The sequence below is a fragment of the Quercus suber genome, unplaced genomic scaffold (assembly GCF_002906115.3).
Source record: "Quercus suber isolate HL8 unplaced genomic scaffold, Cork oak 2.0 scaffold_3B, whole genome shotgun sequence".
In the NCBI taxonomy this organism is placed as follows: domain Eukaryota; kingdom Viridiplantae; phylum Streptophyta; class Magnoliopsida; order Fagales; family Fagaceae; genus Quercus; species Quercus suber.
The window spans coordinates 2,216,707-2,235,709 of NW_027071805.1; the positions used below are offsets into that span (position 1 = coordinate 2,216,707).

Consider the following 19,003-nt stretch of genomic DNA (forward strand, 5'->3'; position numbering starts at 1 on the left):
TAAGTTTTATTGTCCAATTAGATTACAAGCTTAATTCCAGACTTTTGCAATCCAATCCTAACTACCCTACCTGCTAGTGCTTCACTAGAGTTTGAAAAATACTGAAACTTAATCCTGCAAGTTTCAGCTTTGAACAAGTAACCCTATTATTTTACCTTTCGCATTGCGTGATTGCTTTCCCTTGCACGAAAAATGCACATAGCTTGACTTCTAGTGCTTTAACTAATACAACTATCTTTGTATGTACTAATTTCTTTCTTTCTTTTAGTCACGCATTTTAGACGAGGGTAGTAAATAAACCAAGTTTTTCATAAACAACTTAGGCTTGCTTGACTCAATAAAAGACTAATTCATACTTGTTTGTTTATGAATAAATCAAACTTGAGTCTTAGTTTTAAGTTTGTTTGATAAACAAGCCAAACCCAAACAAACAAACAAAAAAAAAAAAAAAACTCTTCGTAAACAGGCTTTTTGAAAATGGATTATTCATGTGATAAAATAAAACCCAAATAAATGAACACAAAATAATGAATATATTTTATTAAAAATATGCACATGACACGCGTAATTAGGTTTGATCTTTTCTAATTAAAATTAAATATGTTTCTTTTTTTTAATAAATTTTCTAATTTGATTTTCTATTATTAATATTTTTAATAAAATATATGTGCTATACTGATATATAGATTGTTCTGTCAACCTTCTCAATATAAATTATATAATTGAAAGACAATACCAAACATGCAAACCAAAGGCCAGCCACAAACAAACAGATGGTTGGAGTTGAAGCAGAGGAGACAGAAATAAACATTGCATTTTTGCGATTGCATTGACCAAAGATATGATTTGTCAGTACAAGGGTTGCAGGTTCTGCTCTTGCTTATGGTCTTGGCAAGGTGAACATTCATATAACTATCACTTTTTTAACATCCATATAGATACGCCTATCACATGGGAAATATTTCTTGCACACGCCACTTTTGCACAAAAATGGTAACTTGATTTTCAAGGAAATCGTGACTGCAAGTCACGACGTGTAAAAGTGGCATGAGTGTACGGTGTGTGTAATATACCTTGTCGTACATATCACTTTTTCTTTCTTTGTTCCTGTTTCCATGGACATTAGAGAAGTTGTTCATTGACTAAGTATAGTTTAATGCATGCCTTGTTCCTTCCCTGTATTGGTTCAGCGCCTTGCTAGTCGTACAATAATAAGAATGGGAAATGTTAATAAGCGCCATGCGGTATTTGTTAAGTTTCTCTATATGGGTTCCATTTAATAAAAATGACAAAAAATTATTAAAAGAGTTGTCAAAAATGATATATATAAAATTAAAAAAAAAATTTAAAAACTGTTAAAAATTGTCAAAAATAACAAAAAGCTGCAAAAAGTAGACAAAAAACTGCAAAAAAAGTTATTAACAGGACCCTAATAAGAAAACAGTTTCAAGCATGCCTTTGAAAAAAAAAAAAAAAAAAAACAGAATCATACATGAAAAGCTATAGAAGGTAAGTTGGGATATATCGATATTTTTTTCCCTACAACAATGAATTTCATGCATTCTCCAATATTTTTTAGCAAGTATTTCATGAAATGGTTAACACATGAAGTACAAGTAACGAAAATGGATGGCAAAGCCATTATAAAAACGGAATTAAACATGAAGGAAATTTTGAAATGTAAAAGAACCACCACAAACTTTAAGAATTAAAAGTGTACTTTAGTCTTTTTTTTAAATAGGACCAACAATATTGAGAAATAGGATTCTCAAAATTTTATATGATGTAGTAGTTTGTACACCTTTAGATTTATAAAATTTAATTTGAAACATCAAATAGATCAATTTTAAATAAAGATGATTGTTTCTATATATGGCATGGAAGAGTAATTTTTTGAAAAGGATTTGTCAACGAGCATTGTTGTTTCTAAGTTTGATTTCCTGTTTCATTCATTTTAGGATGGTCACCAAGTTCATGTGATCGAAAGAGACTTTACAATGCCTAACAGATAGTTGGTGAACTTCTACAGCCTTGGGGCTATTTGAAATTACTTGAGTTGGGTCTTGAGGGTAAGCATGCAAACCCCACAACTTTAATTTACGCCATTGTAAAATATTCCTTGCTCTCTTCTATTGAAATGTTGTCTTTTTTGCTAACTATATCATGTGTCAATATGTAATGTACATGGTTACGGGACTGCAGATTCTGGAACAGAAATAGATGCTCAACAAGTGCTTGGATATGTTGTTTACAAGGATGGGAAACACACTAGAGCATCTTATCCCTTAAAAGATTTTCATTCTGATGTGGCTGGGAAAAGCTTTCACCATGGCGTTTCATTCAGAGGATGCGAAAGAAAGCTGCCTTTCTTCCTAAGTATCTTCCTTTCCTATCAAAGAATGAACTTTTCTTTAGTTAAAATATAAGGATTTCAATTACAGCTTGAAGGAACTTAAAAGGTCCATTTGGTTAGAGGAATGAAAAAGTGGGGAGAATAGAAAATGGAAAGGGAATAGAAAAGTGAGAGAGTAGAAAAAATTTAGTTTTCTCTCATATGTGTTTGGTTGGGAGAATGGAAAAAGTAGATAGATGGAAAACTATAAAAAATGAAGTTGATATAAAATTACAATTATATTCCTATAAAATAAAACAAAAGACAACACAATTTTTTATACACTTATTTATTTAAAAAATTATATATGGACACTTCACTTTTTTCAAATTATTATTTTAAAAGGCAGAAGCCAGATCCAAAACTGGTGAAAAAAAAGAAAAGAAAAAAAAAGAACAAGAAGGTAAATATGGAAGAAATTGATGAAAAACAAAAAAAAAAAAAAAAAAAAAAAAAAAAAAAAAAAAAAAAAAANCTTTTTAACAATTGGTCTAGATACAAAACATGTCAAGTTTAGGTTTGTTTATTGACTTGGTAATAAAATTGATATAAGCTTGACAAATAAGTTCATTTCTTACTAAGCCTTTAATTAATTGGGAGTTAGTACCACTTGTTTAAACTTTAAACCAAAACTAAAGCGCTTTAATTACATTTTTTTTTTAATCTAACTAGGCCAGTGAGCCAGTGCCATGCGTCCATGTCCATCATTTTCTTTAATTATGTCTATTTCTTCTTTCTTTCTTTCTTTTTTCAAATTTTCTTAAAGGACTTAGAAACCCTATGCGTCTCTCTCTATTTTTCTCGTGAGGCCAAGAAATTTCACCTAATCTCTGCATTGGCCTTTCTGCCCAAGGTCTGTTCGTGCGGGTTTTAATAGGCACTTCAAAAAGTGTTTTGTTGACTGATCAATGCTTCATCAATATCGACCCACTAAATTAGAATTTTTAATTTAAAAAAATTATATCCGTCTTTTTACTTTTTAAAGTAAACTTACATATATTACAAACTACTTTCTATGTAACTAATATATAACATTCACTTGTAGAAGATCATTACATCAAGATCAAGGTTCGACGGATATTTTTAATTTTATAAATTTTCTCTGTCTTTTTACTTTAATAAAGTATTCTATAACATTTATCCTAATAACTCTCAAGCCTTACATAATTCGAATTTTTATTAAAATAATACAAACTACTTTATACATACCTAACATATAACCTCTCTAAGACCATTACATCAAGGTTCGAGTGATATTTATTTATTTAAAAAATTTATCTCATCATCATCTTTTACTTTTAAAGTAAACTTACTTACAAAAATTATAAACTATTTTGTATATATCTATATATACAACTAATCTCTCTTATAAAAGACCATTACATCAAGGTTTGAGGGATACTTCACTGATTTTAGTACCTCTTGCAGTGCCTAGGCACTGGAGTTCAAACCGCACCAACCCCTTTTCCAATTAACCTATTTTGTTAATAAAAAAAAATCATCACATCAAGCTTTTTCATGGCACCATATAACATATAACGTCAACCTAATATAAAGGAGGTTACGTGTATTTAAGGATAGACAAGTTATATTAATAGCTAGTTTGGATTGAGGAGGAAGGAGGATGAGTAGAGTAGAGTTTATCAAAAATTTGTGCAATTTCGGCCAACTCTACTCTATTCCCTTTCAATCTAAACTGATCATTAAAAAACACATATTCTATCATATACAAAGGCGGAGTCAGGAGGGCAATGCCCCTTGGCCGCCCCCAAAAAAAATCTTTAACTAATAAAATAACTACACTTTTGTTTTTAATTTTTTTTCCTTTTTTTTTTTTTTGAATTTCTTGTTGATATGGACACATAGTTAAGAAGCATAAAACAATTATAATAGCATCTATCTCTATTTTTTATTAATTTATTCTCCTTCATTAAAATTTGTGTATAATACATTAAACTATATATGGTGATAATTATTTTAAATTATTAAACATTTAATGAGTCTATATTAGCCAAAAATAACAAAAATTCACATATATTTTACTCTATATTTATCTAATTGCTAAAAATGATTCCATTCATAACTTGAATTTCAACTTTGAAAATTTTGAAAAATGGATTATTCATGTGATAAAATAAAACCCAAATAAATGAACACAAAATAATGAATATATTTTATTAAAAATATGCACATGACACGCGTAATTAGGTTTGATCTTTTCTAATTAAAATTAAATATGTTTCTTTTTTTTAATAAATTTTCTAATTTGATTTTCTATTATTAATATTTTTAATAAAATATATGTGTATACTGATATATAGATTGTTCTGTCAACCTTCTCAATATAAATTATATAATTGAAAGACAATACCAAACATGCAAACCAAAGGCCAAATATATATATATATATATATAGAAGAAGACAAAAAATGAGATGAGCAACAAAAGAGAGAGAGAGAGAGAGAGAGATCCTAAACAACGAAGTGAATGAACAGTGAATAGAAGAAACAAAAAAATAAAAAGATGAAAAAGACAAAAGATGGGGCGAAAACAAGAAGAAGAAAAAGAAATAATAATAATAATAAAATGAAAAGAAAAAAAGTGATGAACCAAACTAACGTGAACCAAAACACAAGAAAATATTATTAAGTTGGTTGAAGTAGAGTATAATGCCAACAACCACCTAAGATTTCCATGTTTAACGTTATAAAAAGAATAGCAAAAATGTAATTAAATGAGTTGAAATAAAGTTCCCAAATTTTCTCTCTAAATTAGAGAGATAGGATCTTGGTGGGCCAGGAAAGAAAACACTTGGGCCCTACCAAACTTTCCTTTCACTTTCCCTCCCAACCAAACACCTCTCTCACCTATTTTCTCTCCTTTATTTTTCATCTCCTTATTTCATCTACAGCCAAACAAAGCCTAAAAGGTGTTGAAGGGGCACTTTGACCAAAATTTACAGCTTATTGTTGTCTGACAATTTTGGAATTGCATGTTAGTTTTAGTCCAGATTTCCTGTTTAAATCATATGTGATCATTTTCTGGCTGTGATATGAATACACTGTTAATCATGTATGCCATTGCCTATTGCCTACTGGGCAATTGAATTCGTGCTCAATACAATACCGTCATTATACCTAGAGACTATGAGTCTATTTAGCTTAAAATTATACAGCAGGCCATGGTTGTCAGTTTGAAATGATCTTCCATACTCAGTTCATGTCTGCTATTAACTCCTTTTCAGTGTGAGATTTGAACAAGGAACGGTAACATCTATGATTCAAGAAAAGAAACTTTCAAAGGGGTGTTGTACAAGACTAAGACTGGTCAAGTAAGCGAAGCACATGCTTCTCTTACAATTGTATGTGATGTTGCTTTTCAAATTTGCGATGGTTTCTCTGCAAATCTAAGGTGAAGAGATTTGTCTCATTATGTACACAACACATATTACAATAAACAACACAGCATTTTTTGTAAGTTTTTTCACAATGGTTCATATGGTTTGGTTTGATCGACAAATAATAAAATAAGTGCTAAGTGCTAACTCATGTGAAAGAGATATTAATTCAATCACATGTATAAAAAAACGCTTCTACTGTATGACAAAGAAGAAGCCTCAGAAGAATGCTCAGGTGGACAGTTTGGAATTTGACTTGAATAAGATGGACATTATTATTCTTCTGGTCAGGTGTGTGTGACTGCTCATACGGTTGGATGGCTTATGGAAAACTGTCAGCTTCCATATCCAAACTATGGACATATAATTTTAGCAAGTCCTTCACCCATATTGTCTTATCCAATCAGCAGCACAGAGACTCGATGTTTTGTTGGTGTACCAGGGCAGCATTTACCTTCCATTTCTAACGGTGAATTGTCTCACTATATGATAACCGCGGTGGCTCCAAAGGTACTTATAATTTGATGGACATGAATCCTTTACAATCATCTATGACAATCCTTTGGAGTCTGGCAAACAATTCAATGGAAATTTCTTATATTCTTGCAGATATTATCATTTCTTCTCTACCTAATTTAAGTTTTTAATTTCTCCAAACTTGACCCTATATAATCATTCCACATCATCAAAGATTATCTCATGTCAGTCCTTTGATTATGTTTGGCCTATGTTAACAGCTGTGTCTTACATATATACAGTGGCCAAGAGCCTTATAGCTCAACTAACATTTCTTGATGTTTCCAACAAGGACATTCAGGGTTCAAATCCCCCTTCCCCAACTATCAAATTATCCACACCAAAAAAAAAAACAAACAAACAAACAACATAGATACATACATACATACATACATTCAGTGATGCATAGCAGACTTCAAACACCCAGAACAATGAAAGAGAACTGTTTCAGTTCCGTTTTGCTGCCATGTTTACCTTATGTTTTCCAGTCCCACCCCCCATTCAAAGAATCAACTGGATTATCTAAAATACACTTCTGATAAATTACCATATGTCTCAGAAACATAAACTAATGACTTTAATAACATGATAAATTATCACTTGTCCCAAAAATTTAAGATGATAAGAAATGGTGAATTTAATCATCAAACCATTATTCTAATATTTTCTTTGGTCATTCATACTTTTGCACTAATGAAGGAATGTGTGTACATTTAGAGTCCACCTGAGCTGTATAATGCCTTCATATCAACAATCAATGAAGGAAACGTTAGAACTATGCCAGATTTGAGCATGTCAGCCATACCTAATTATCCTACTCTGGGTGCAATTCTGACAGGGGGATGCATTGAACACACGGCATCCACTTACAGGAGGAGGAATGACTGTGACTCTATCAGATGTTGTTGTACTTTGGCATCTTCTCAGGCCTCTGAATAATCTAAATGATGCATCCGCATTGTACGAATATCTCCAATCCTTTTACACCCTGCACAAGTTGGCAGCTTTCCTTAATTTTCTACGTATAAATTTTGCAAATTCAATTTTCAATACACCATCCAAATGCTAGTAAAAATGTGGGATTCTCATTAAAAAGACGATAGCTTCAAACTTTATATGTCTAGATAACAGGCATTTTTAGAACAATGAAATATAAGATTAGTACATCTTGGTGTGAGCCTAAATTAGATACTAAGCTATTATAATCCAAGACTTGCTTAGGCATTATCAACTAACTTTCATGTGACTTGGTTTTGTTTTCAGCCAATGGCAATTACAATGAATACATTGGCAGCAACCCTCCAGAGGGTGTTTTGTATTCCACCTGATAATGAAGTAAAGAAGGAAGAAAGGCAAGCAATTTTCAACTATTTCAGCCTCGGCAGTAATTTTGCTAGTGCACTAGTGGCTTTTCTCGCAGGCCTAAACCCACAACTATTAAGCCTAGCTTTTCTTTTCTTTTGTGACTATCTATAGCATTGGTCGCTTTTTGCTTCCATTCCCTACACCTAAAAGCATATGCTTGATTGCTAAATTGATTTGGGTACATGTGTATATATGATTTTCCTCCTGCCATTTCTGTCATTTTTTTTTTAATAAATAATAGAAATTTTCTTATACATTTATCTTTATCATTCCAAGGGTGCACCATTTTTCTTTCTTCCTAGCATCAATGCCAATGGAAATAGACAAATGTCTTTCCTCACAAAGAAAGTCATTCTATTGAAAAAATTACTGGGATTAATGAAGTGTGAAAAACATTGATGCAGTCGCAACTTTATAGTTGTCCAAGAGAAGCTTTGCTAGCACTAATCAATAAAGTAATTGTTGAACCTTCAGTTGTAAAAATATAGTAAAATACATGTTGTGTGCCTAATACTCCACTTTCTCTTCCCACACACACACAGGGAGATGGACACGTACATTTAGAAATATCCCCACCATGGGTAGACACAGCTAACCTCAATTTTCCTAGATCCTATAACAATAGATTCTTTTGTTTTATCATAAACTAATTAATATGTGGAAAGAAGGGGAGGAAATTGAAGAAAAGGCAAGAGGGGAAAAGGTCAAAAATCCTAGTGGCAATGGAGATAACCAGAGTCGTTAATGATGAAAGGTGAATGAGAAGAAAAATCACTTTTACGGCTTCACTTTTAAATTATGCATCAACTTTTATAACTGTTTAAACAATGCTAACTTCACATTGAAATATTTACCCTGTTACTTCTACAACATACAATCAATTGGGCCTATGGGCTATGCAATGGGTGATAGCCACTCACATTTTAAAAAATTTTCAAAGTGAAGGTAAGATAAGGTATGTGTTTTATGTATGTGCCTATGTTCATATGCATGCCAATTGTATTGGAGCTCTCCACTTTGAACCTAGGAGTATTTAGTTTTCCACAGAGAAGGTAACAAAGGAAAGCACATTCAAAGAACAACCAATTGCTATATACCAAAACAATATTTTGCTAAAAAAAGTGGCAAATATAATTCTTAATGAAATTACTAATCACTAACAGGAAATATCACAAGAAATGTTTATTAACACTCATGAACATACAAATCACCAGCCTATGGTGCACTTCTGAAATTTTCAAATGCAAAGACCTGAGATTTTAAATCTTAAAAACACACCAGATAAGTACAAATAAAGGCAACAAAAAGAAAAGAAAATTAGTAACTTGGATTACCCAAAATCACTAATCTCTAAACACTCACAATGGCATACTTGCTTCATAAGAGATGTTGAAAAACAAATCCATCTTAGACATAGTATTATTATTTAAGACCTACATTATAACTAGAAACTTAATTTACATACCATTGCATGAAGTAACTAACTCCTGATATAAGTTACTGGAAGAAGTAGCACGCCTGCAACACAAGACAGAGTAAAATTAAAAAATATAAACACAGGTGATATCAGAAACTAAATCAACATGTTGGATAAGAAATAAGAACCTCATCCTCACGGAACTTCCCAGCCAGCATTGCACATCCTTGAAAGAGATCTCCTCCAGACGCATATTCCATCACGATAGCCAGACAGGTAGGTGTCAAATTTTTTTTTTTTACTACATTCGAAGTGGGGAATGGGGGGAATTGAACCGAGTTGACCTAGAGATTATTGGAACGTTTGTGTTAATATGACCTATAGTAACATCATCATTATGTCATTGAACTTCAGAATACTGCCATAAGATGTTGGAATTGAACAGATCTCTTTGAATTTGACAATGACAGAATGGTTTACAATTTCCCTTTGTACATTTCATCTATCTACAAACACAATATAAAATTTGGTTCATAAAGATCATAACTTTATGTGAGACTACTACCATACAACTTTGAGCAATACTATGCAGAGTGTTTCCATCGGAGCCGTCCCAGGTTCAAATCCCCCAACTATCGAATTATCAAAATAGGTTTGCAGAGTTGATGAAACTCAAAACAAAACAAAATTAGAGATTACAAAAGCAGTTTCTACCATTCAGAAATTAGATAACCAAAGCTAAAAATATAAAATTTTACCAATATATAAACAAATTTTTTTTTTTTTATCTAATCCAATCACTATTAAACTCTGGGAAAATCCCATCCAAAATTTGAGATTACAAAAAGAACCAACAAAATGAACTCAAAATCGAAATGAAAAGACATAAATTGAGAATTTTAAGATAACAAAAGCGACTAGTTTTTCTTCTTGTTGCCGAGCAAATCATCAGGAACAACCTTGAGGAGGTTCTTATGCTTAGACTTAGCGATCTTCTTCAAGGTCTTGGGATTGGTAATCTTCTGAAGCTTGGTACCAGACCTAAGAATGTTCTCCTTCTTCTTCTTCTCGCGCTCCTCTCTCTTCTTCCTCTTCTCCACCTTGTTCTGCCTTATCGTCTCCTTCAGCTCCGTCATTCTCTCCTTGTACGCCTTCTTTATCTCCTTCTCCTTCTGCCTCTCCTCGAAGTTCGAGCCCTTCCTCACCTGAGTCGACGACGCCCTGTGCTTCCTCGTTTGCTTCCATTTCCTGCCGGAGACTCTCCCGGAGATCACGCCGTCGTAGCTCGGCTTCCCGATGATAGGTTTGTCGGGATTCTCCGGCGACGCCACGGCCGATCGTTTCGCCACTGGCTGAGATGCCTCGTCGATCTCCATCGAGGCTGAGGCCGAGGTGTAGTGAGCTTCCGCTTCCTCTCGCTTTCGCTTGTAGGTCTTGCCGCCGAAACCTTCGTCGAGGCCGCGGAAATCGAGCGTGCACGCCATGGTTGATTGGCTCGCGACGCGAGCTACACAAAGAAGTTGGGGTTTTAGGGTTTTGTGAGACACAACAGAAAGAGGCGTTTTTTATATTAGTATTTATTTAGACCAGGTAACGGGTCTGGTAGATTGGTTCGGATCGGAAACGGGTTGTCATAAAAGGGTTAGAAAACCTATGACCCGTTTGCATCAATTAATACAAAATAAAAAAAATGTATCAATTTTCCACAAGATATTTCTAGTTTTGTTAGTTGTGATGTTCTTATTAATTGAGAATAATATTGTTCAGTCTTTTTCCTAAATAAAATTTTTTTGAAAAAAAAAAAACTCTGAGAATCACTCACATCAGTTAAGCTAAAAATATGTAAATTTGCAAAATTGCTATAGTAACGGTATAAATTTATATTGACACTATTCACTTTACATATAGTTTTTTTTTTTTTATGTATCTCGAAACTAAAGGAAGAAATTGGATGATGGTTATTGTGTGTGAAAGAAAGAGAAACTATTTAAAAAATCAAGAAAATTTGATATTTTAATATAATATAGTATAAAATAAATAATTTGATGTGAGATGTTTGAAAAATTGTGTTTGTAAAATTTAAAAAATAGGTTCTTATACCAAAATAGACTAATTTTTTTGCAAAAGCTAATATGAATGCTCTACATCCCTAACCCTTACTTTTTTTGGGTCAAGGTGGTATTGGATTGACCCTAATAAAGAGGCATTTTCTAGTTATACAAAATTAGACTTGACAAATGGGTCGGGTCATCGTCACAAAACCTATGACCCTTAAGGTTGACCTGTATTTTTTGCATTTAAAAAATCTTTTAAAAATAAAAATTTTAAAAAAATATACGTAAATTCTTAAGGGATTTGTGTCAATTCTTAAGGGATATATATACATATATATATATATATATAACTCGATAGATGGGGTGAGGAGATTTATATCTTGATGTATTTGTTGAAAACATTGTTCTCCCTCCAAAGTACACAACAATGGGAAAAAAAAGTTTTTACACATTAAAGAGAGATCACTCCTTATAAGAACATTCTCATGTGCTTTGTTAAGTGATATGAGATTTCATGAATTGTATACCCCATTTTTTAGTCTTTATATTGTGAAGGATCAGTGGGAGAAACAATCTTGGAGACTCACTCACCTGGAGAAGATATGCACTTATAATGAGTGATCTTCATTCAATGTGTAAGGACTTTTTTTTCACCATTGTGTGCTTTGAGAGGGAGGGGTGGGAGAGCAAACTCGTGAAGGGTATAGACGCTTTCAATATGCTCAATCACCACTGGTGGGAGTGGGAGCAACTTTCTTGAGAAAGCTTTAGATTAGAAAGCTAGACTCCATTTGTTATATTTTGGTACACGAAAAGTGAAAACATGGGTATTATAGTGTAGTCGTTAATAATTTTATTTGGTACACGAAATCAAAGATGAATGTCAATCATTTTTTTTCTTTAGGCAAAACCTATAGATTTAGAAAGGCCAAAAACTTGAATCACAACAATCCCTCACTTTTCCTGATGAATGAGAGTGAAGTTTCCTTCACTTTTCCAGATGAAGGATGACTGGCGTTTCCTTTTATAAACATACTAGATGACCATTATGTTCAATGGGAATGAAATTATAAACATTTTATTCATGTATTGTGGAGAGAAATCAGAATTACTAGCATGGGCGTAATACCCACCTACTCAAGAGTGGCAAATTGTTCTGCCACACTCATTCTTTTACAATCAGTGTGAAATAACTGATACGTGAATATCATTGCCAAGACTATTGCTCACAAATTGGGGGATTCCCAAAGTACCAAAGAAAATAGAAAACACAAAAGAAAAATACTACTTCCCACAAAATCAGAAAAAGAAAAACATTGAAAACCAATTGCTTCAAAATTAATCTCTAAACCAAACCTTCTTAACGTTGACACTACGATTCAAAAAAAGAAACCTGACTAACGCAAAAGACTACGACCATCCACAAGATCAGAAAAAGAACATTGAAACAAGAAAAAATAACAATCCAACCTGAAGTCCTGCAATTGCTTGAAATTAAATTCAATCCCTGGACCAAATCTTCTTGGCTTGAAAACTTCTAAGAGTAAAAGAAATATGCTAAGTTTTGGCAAAATTGTAGAAATAGTTGTGGTATCACACTTTACTTAGTAACGTGATACAAAAAATAACACAATTTTTATTATAATTCACCACGTAATGAGTTATAAGTGGTGAAAATGTAGACCCACCATTTGACATTTACTGTTCACAACTTTTCGTATGGGTGGAGTTACGGTAAAAGTTATGATTTTTTTTTTTTTTTTTGTGGGTGTCTAGCATTTTATTGTATGCGCTTACGTGGCATCGCAATGTCTTGGAAATTTACAAAGCACCCTCATTGGACAAAGGTAATGTCAGAAATACCCTTTACTGTGAGTCTGTGACCCAATCCCTAAACTTTCGTCAGAATACCAACAATGCTCCTCTATCATCTCTCTCCTCTCTGTGTTTCGATACTCAGTCTCAAAAAATCCTCCAAGGTCAGTACTTTGAATTATATATGTTTGATGCATTTATGTAAATGGGTTTGTTTTATTTTGTTCATGCTTGAGCTCTATCTTGATATTAAAAGGTTTCCCAGCTCCAGATCTTAGGACTCTTAGAAAAGCTGCTTCTTTGTTACTAAATTTCCTCTTTCACTTCTTTTGTTCTTTTTATATCTGGGTTATTCTCAACATTAACTTAATTTCAATTTTAGCTTAGCTCTGTTCTTTACTTTACTTTTATTTTATTTTTATGTTTTAAACTTTTCATTTGTTTTTTGGGATTGGTTACAAATTTTTCGTTGAGAATAAGGTTTTTTTTTTTTAATAAATAAATAAATAATAATAATAATTGGGTCAATGGCAGGAAATGAAATCCCATTTGATTTACCTGTAAAGCAAAGTGACTTTAGTAGAATCTTTTTCTCTCTCTTTTTTTTTTTTCTAATATATTGTAAATAGCATTTTTCTTAATGATATTCTGGTAGGTGAAACATCACAGTAATTTGAGGAAGGAAGATGCTTTTGATTTCAACAAATTGTGCTTTAGAGAAGGGGTGAAATATTTAACATGGATGCAACTTTCTTGTAATTGTCATTGTGGCATTACTCTTGCAATTGGATTTGATTTTTCAGTAGGATGAACCCCTCTATTTGATGCTATGCTTTTGTTCTTATATTTACTGTCCTTAATATTTCTATTGAATATGTACTAGTGTAATGAACTTTTAAGCATCTCTTCTTTTGCACAGAGCTCATCTAACGATGATATATATATATATATATATAGGCAAACACACACATTTTCTTGCAGTCGCCAATTTTTGTTACCCGTTATGGAATCTTCCCTTGTACTGACTTAATGCCTTTTTTTCTTTTTTATTTCAAAGCAGTTGGTTATTTGCTTTAAAAGAAAATGAAATAAAAATTATTATATGGTTCTTGTAACTTGGACAACTTTGATTTTACCTGATTATCCTCTAGAGCTTTCAGGGTAACTCCAGCATAAAGTTTCTAAAATCCTATCCATTCATTTTAAATGAGTGGATTGAATTTTGTCACGTAATGAACAATTTAAATAGATACCAAAATGGTAATATTCCATGTTTGTTTAAATGTTGATGATGTGACAAAATCCAATCCTTTCAATTCAACATAAATGGATAGGATTTTAGGAATTCCATAGTGAGGTTACCCTAAGAACTGTAGACTATCCTAATCCAGTTTTACTAATTTGAATTTCATGTCATTTTCCATGTGAATAATTACTGTAGTTTTTGACTCTCAAAGGAGTGTGATGTGTCACCTCATTTCAAACATTTCAGGATGATATTCAGCTAAAGCTCCTCAGATTTTTTTTTCCCCCCATTTTAATGAACCTACTTGGCATTCAATTTGAAAATACTGAAAATTACATGTATGCTTGTGCAAATAGGAGCATGCCTAATGATATGGGGAATATTCATCAGTCTACACTGGCAGAATTACTTATATATAGATACCCTTAATAAGTATATGTGTGTATGAGCATGCCTATGTTTGCATCAATACATATATGTTTCTGTGGTATTATTTTATTTAGGAAGCCATTGTCATTGTTTTCATTGTGATTAATGGTAATCACTTAGAGAATATTGCTTTCTTCCTTGAATGAAATTAATTTTTCCCTTTCTAAGATTGTAAACATAGCCCCTCGGCTTCTTGCAGACTTTTTTTTCTGATGAGAAAACCTATTTCTGAGCTTCCAAGTCAGAAGTATGTATATATTGCAAAGATGATTCTTTTCATAACTTCTTTGCCTTTTTGGGAAGCAAAATGTTGGAAGAGTTGATCATATACATTGAAAAATAGGACTTCTGAGTTAGTATTTCTTACCACATGGAGGACCACTCTTTTGTTGTTGGTCAAGAGTTTCCTGATGTCAAATCTTTCCGGAATGCAATTAAAGAAGCTGCAATTGCACAACACTTTGAGCTACGTATTATAAAAAGTGACCTGATCCGTTACTTTGCAAAGTGTGCTGCCGAGGGTTGTCCATGGCGCATCCGTGCAGTTAAGCTTCCTAATGCCCCTACTTTCACGATAAGAAGCCTTGAAGGGATACATACCTGTGGGAGAAATGCACAAAACGGGCACCATCAGGCTTCTGTAGATTGGATTGTGAGTTTTATAGAGGAACGACTGCGAGATAACATTAATTATAAACCAAAGGATATACTGCACGACATCCATAAACAATATGGGATCACCATACCATATAAGCAAGCTTGGCGAGCAAAAGAACGGGGGCTTGCAGCAATTTATGGCTCTTCTGAAGAAGGATATTGCCTACTTCCTTCATATTGTGAGCAAATAAGAAAGACTAACCCTGGGAGCATAGCAGAGGTGTTTACCGCGGGTGCTGATAACCGGTTCCAGCGGCTTTTTGTTTCATTTTATGCATCCATCTATGGGTTCCTGAATGGGTGCTTGCCTATCGTGGGGCTTGGTACTATCCAGCTTAAGAGCAAATACCTGGGCACCTTGCTTTCCGCAACTTCATTTGATGCTGATGGTGGGTTATTTCCACTTGCATTTGGTGTTGTTGATGTAGAAAATGATGAGAGTTGGATGTGGTTTTTGTCAGAGTTGCATAAAGCACTGGAGATGAACAGTGAAAATATATTACAGCTCACATTTTTATCAAATGGACAAAAGGGCATTGTAGATGCAGTAAGAAGGAAATTCCCAAATTCTTGTCATGCATTTTGCATGCGCTTCTTGAGTGAAAGCGTTGGCAGAGAGTTTAAGAACTCAAGGCTTGTTCATCTTCTGTGGAAAGCTGCATATGCCACCACCAGCATTGTTTTCAAACAAAAAATGGCTGAAATCGAGGAGGTTTCTCCTGAAGCTGCTAAGTGGATGCAACAGTTTCCTCCTTCACACTGGGCATTAGTATACTTCGAAGGAACTCGGTATGGTCACCTCTCTTCAAATTTAGAAGAGTTTAATAGATGGATTCTTGAAGCTCGAGAGTTGCCCATAATCCAGGTTATTGAGCAGATTCAAAGTAAATTGATGACTGAGTTTGAAGATCGACGCATAAAGAGCAGTTCTTGGTTTTCTGTACTTGCCCCCTCTGCTGAGAAGCGTATGATAGAAGCTGTAGACCGTGCTTCTACATATCAAGTCCTTCGATCAGATGAAGTAGAGTTTGAGGTTATATCTGCAGATCGATCAGACATTGTGAATATTGGGATCCATTATTGTTCATGCCGTGATTGGCAGCTTCATGGAATACCTTGCTCACATGCGGTTGCGGCTCTCATCTCCTGTCGAAAGGATATATATGCCTTTACAGAGAAGTGTTTTACTGTTGCTAGTTACCGTGAGACATATGCAGAGGAGATACACCCTATCCCTGGAAGACTTGAATGGAGAAGGGGAGATGTGGCTTCCATGGATGATGACCCTCAACTTGTGCGGCCACCCAAGTTTCGTCGACCACCAGGACGCCCTGAAAATAAACGAATCTGTGTAGAGGACCTTAATCGCGAGAAACATACTGTGCATTGCAGTCGGTGTAATCAAACTGGACATTATAAGACAACTTGCAAAGCAGAGATTATGAAGAGTATTGAACAGTTTTAGGTGACTAATTTTGTACTTTGTAGATCACCGTGTATTCTCAAGGAGTAGTGTAGTGTTGCTGTATGTAGGCCACACTTATATGTCAGGTCATGTAAAATATAGATCTCGTAGTATTTCCGAATGTATGATAAATGCTAGGACTTTTGAGGAAAGGTAGGTAGTTCATTGTCATATTTAGATGCTTAAAAAATTTCAGTTTCATTCTAGAATTCCATTTACGTGTACCTTCAATCCATGCCTTTTGCAGGAGGAAGCACAATCGTATAGCCAACCTATCTCGTAGATGGAGGTCAGTAGATAATGGTCTTCTCCTCTCCTCTTCTTTCACTGTCTCAAACAAACCTAGCAGTTACATTGTTCTTTCAAATACTAGGATGTTTGCAAGCATGAACTTATGCTTTTTATTGGAAATGTGTGAAACAAAACCTGTGGAGGTAAAGCCCGCATGAATGATACAAGAAGTTTAATGAGCTTTTTAGCTGCCAAGATAACAAAATAAATTGAGTTGAAGACGGAGGAGCAGCTTTACCTTTAAAATCAAAATCTTTCTTTCTCCTCAAATGTTTTTGGTGATCGGAAGAAAAATGTATAGCTACTGCCAATGTTATTACAAAATAACTTGACAATGAATTTAATTAGCAACATATTAATAACATAAAAAATAAATGTTCAGCAACAAACACAAGTTTAATATGTTAAAAACAATTTTATGCCAGAGAAACTCATATGTGATACAGGCCATGCTAAAAGTTGAAGCACCAGAATTACATCCTTTATTTATAGCAAGGAAACAAAGGCTTTCCAAGATCTTCGTAATCAACGTGGTTTTGTGGGCCGTGGGAGCTCTTTTCTTTTATGGCAACAGAAATTTATACATACAATGCCTCTTGCGAAATATAGGTGTAGCATCTTCTACTACAATAGATGAATATAGCCCACGGTTTGTCACTTGCAATTTTAGAGCCAGTCAACATCTTCGGGCCACCCCATGAGACCTTGTGATATTCATGAGATTTTGGGTTCAAAACCTCTTGGCAGCATCTTGGGACCACCCTTATAAGATTCCTCCTTTTATTATTCTGAATGCATGTGAGACGGGAGAATTGCATACATCCAAAAGAATAATCAGATATTTGAAGAAGACTAGATACTCTCATTTGTCAAAAAATAATAAACAGTGCAATTTTACAGTCAACAACATTCAGTACAGTTCCACCCAAGGAAGATAGGTAAGGGTTAGCTCTAGTGCACTGGAGCCAATATGACATGGGCACTTGGCAAAAAACATGACAATGAATTTAATTAGCACCATGTTAATAACATAAAAAATAAATGTTCAACAACAATCATAAGTTTAATATGTTAAAACGATTTTATGCCAGAGAAACTCATATGTGATACAGGTCATGCTAAAAATCGAAGCACCAGAATTACATCCTTCATTTATAGGAAGGAAACAAAGGCTTTCCAAGATCTCTGTAATCAACGTGGTTGCGTGGGAGCTCTTTTCTTTTATGGCAACAGAGATTTATACATACAATGCCTCTTGCGAAATATCGGTGTAGCATCTTCTACTACAATAGATGAACATAGCCAACGGTTTGCCACTTGCAATTTTAGAGCCAGTCAGCATCTTAGGACCACCCTCATGAGATCTCATGATATCCATGAGATCTTGGGTTCAAAACCTCTTGACAGCATCTTGAAACCACCCCTATAAGATTCCTCTTTATATTATTTTGAATACGTGTGAGACGGGAGAACTGCATACATCCAAAGGTACAATCAGATATTTGAAAATGACTAAATATTCTCAATTGTCAAAAAATAAAAACTGTGCAATTTTAGAGTCAACAACATTTAGTGCAGTTCCACCAAAGAAAGATGGGTAAGGGTTAGCTCTAGTGCACTAGAACCAACTTGATATGGACACCTGGCAAAAATCCAATACATGTCTGTATCATGTCGACTACAATGCACTGAAGCACTAGAGCTAAACCGTGTCCAAGAAAGATAGCACCGAAAGACGACTTCCAATACTAAGTTATACATTAAGATTCTCTAAAGTTCTCAAGTAAAATTCATAAAATCTTATTCATTTATGTGAAATTAGTGAATTAATCTTACCATGTCACTATCATTAAACAAATACTATGGACTGACACAATTTTAGCATCTATTTTAAAGTTTTGATGATGTAACAAAATCCAAGCTTTCATTTTGTAACAAATGAATGAGATTTTAAGAACT

At 33.8% G+C, this 19,003-nt stretch overlaps 2 protein-coding genes across 2 annotated transcripts; one reads left to right on the forward strand and one right to left on the reverse strand.

The window, feature by feature from the left end:
- Nucleotides 1–9,826: 9,826 nt before the first annotated feature.
- On the reverse strand, nt 9,827–10,651 carry LOC111990238 (protein pxr1). Its single transcript, XM_024022024.2, has one exon. The coding sequence runs from the start codon at nt 10,569–10,571 to the stop codon at nt 10,005–10,007; it is 567 nt and encodes a 188-aa protein (XP_023877792.2). The 5' UTR covers nt 10,572–10,651; the 3' UTR covers nt 9,827–10,004.
- Nucleotides 10,652–12,993: 2,342 nt separating this feature from the next.
- Nucleotides 12,994–16,965, forward strand: LOC111990217 (uncharacterized). The gene is made up of 2 exons (XM_024022007.2): nt 12,994–13,120; nt 14,831–16,965. The coding sequence occupies exon 2, from the start codon at nt 15,002–15,004 to the stop codon at nt 16,751–16,753; it is 1,752 nt and encodes a 583-aa protein (XP_023877775.1). The 5' UTR covers nt 12,994–13,120; nt 14,831–15,001; the 3' UTR covers nt 16,754–16,965.
- The last annotated feature ends 2,038 nt before the right edge of the window (nt 16,966–19,003 follow it).

What these genes read in the sequence shown, in the direction of transcription:
- LOC111990238 (XM_024022024.2), bottom strand. Translation starts at nt 10,571, where the DNA reads ATGGCGTGCACGCTCGATTTCCGCGGCCTCGACGAAGGTTTCGGCGGC.
- LOC111990217 (XM_024022007.2), top strand. Translation starts at nt 15,002, where the DNA reads ATGGAGGACCACTCTTTTGTTGTTGGTCAAGAGTTTCCTGATGTCAAA.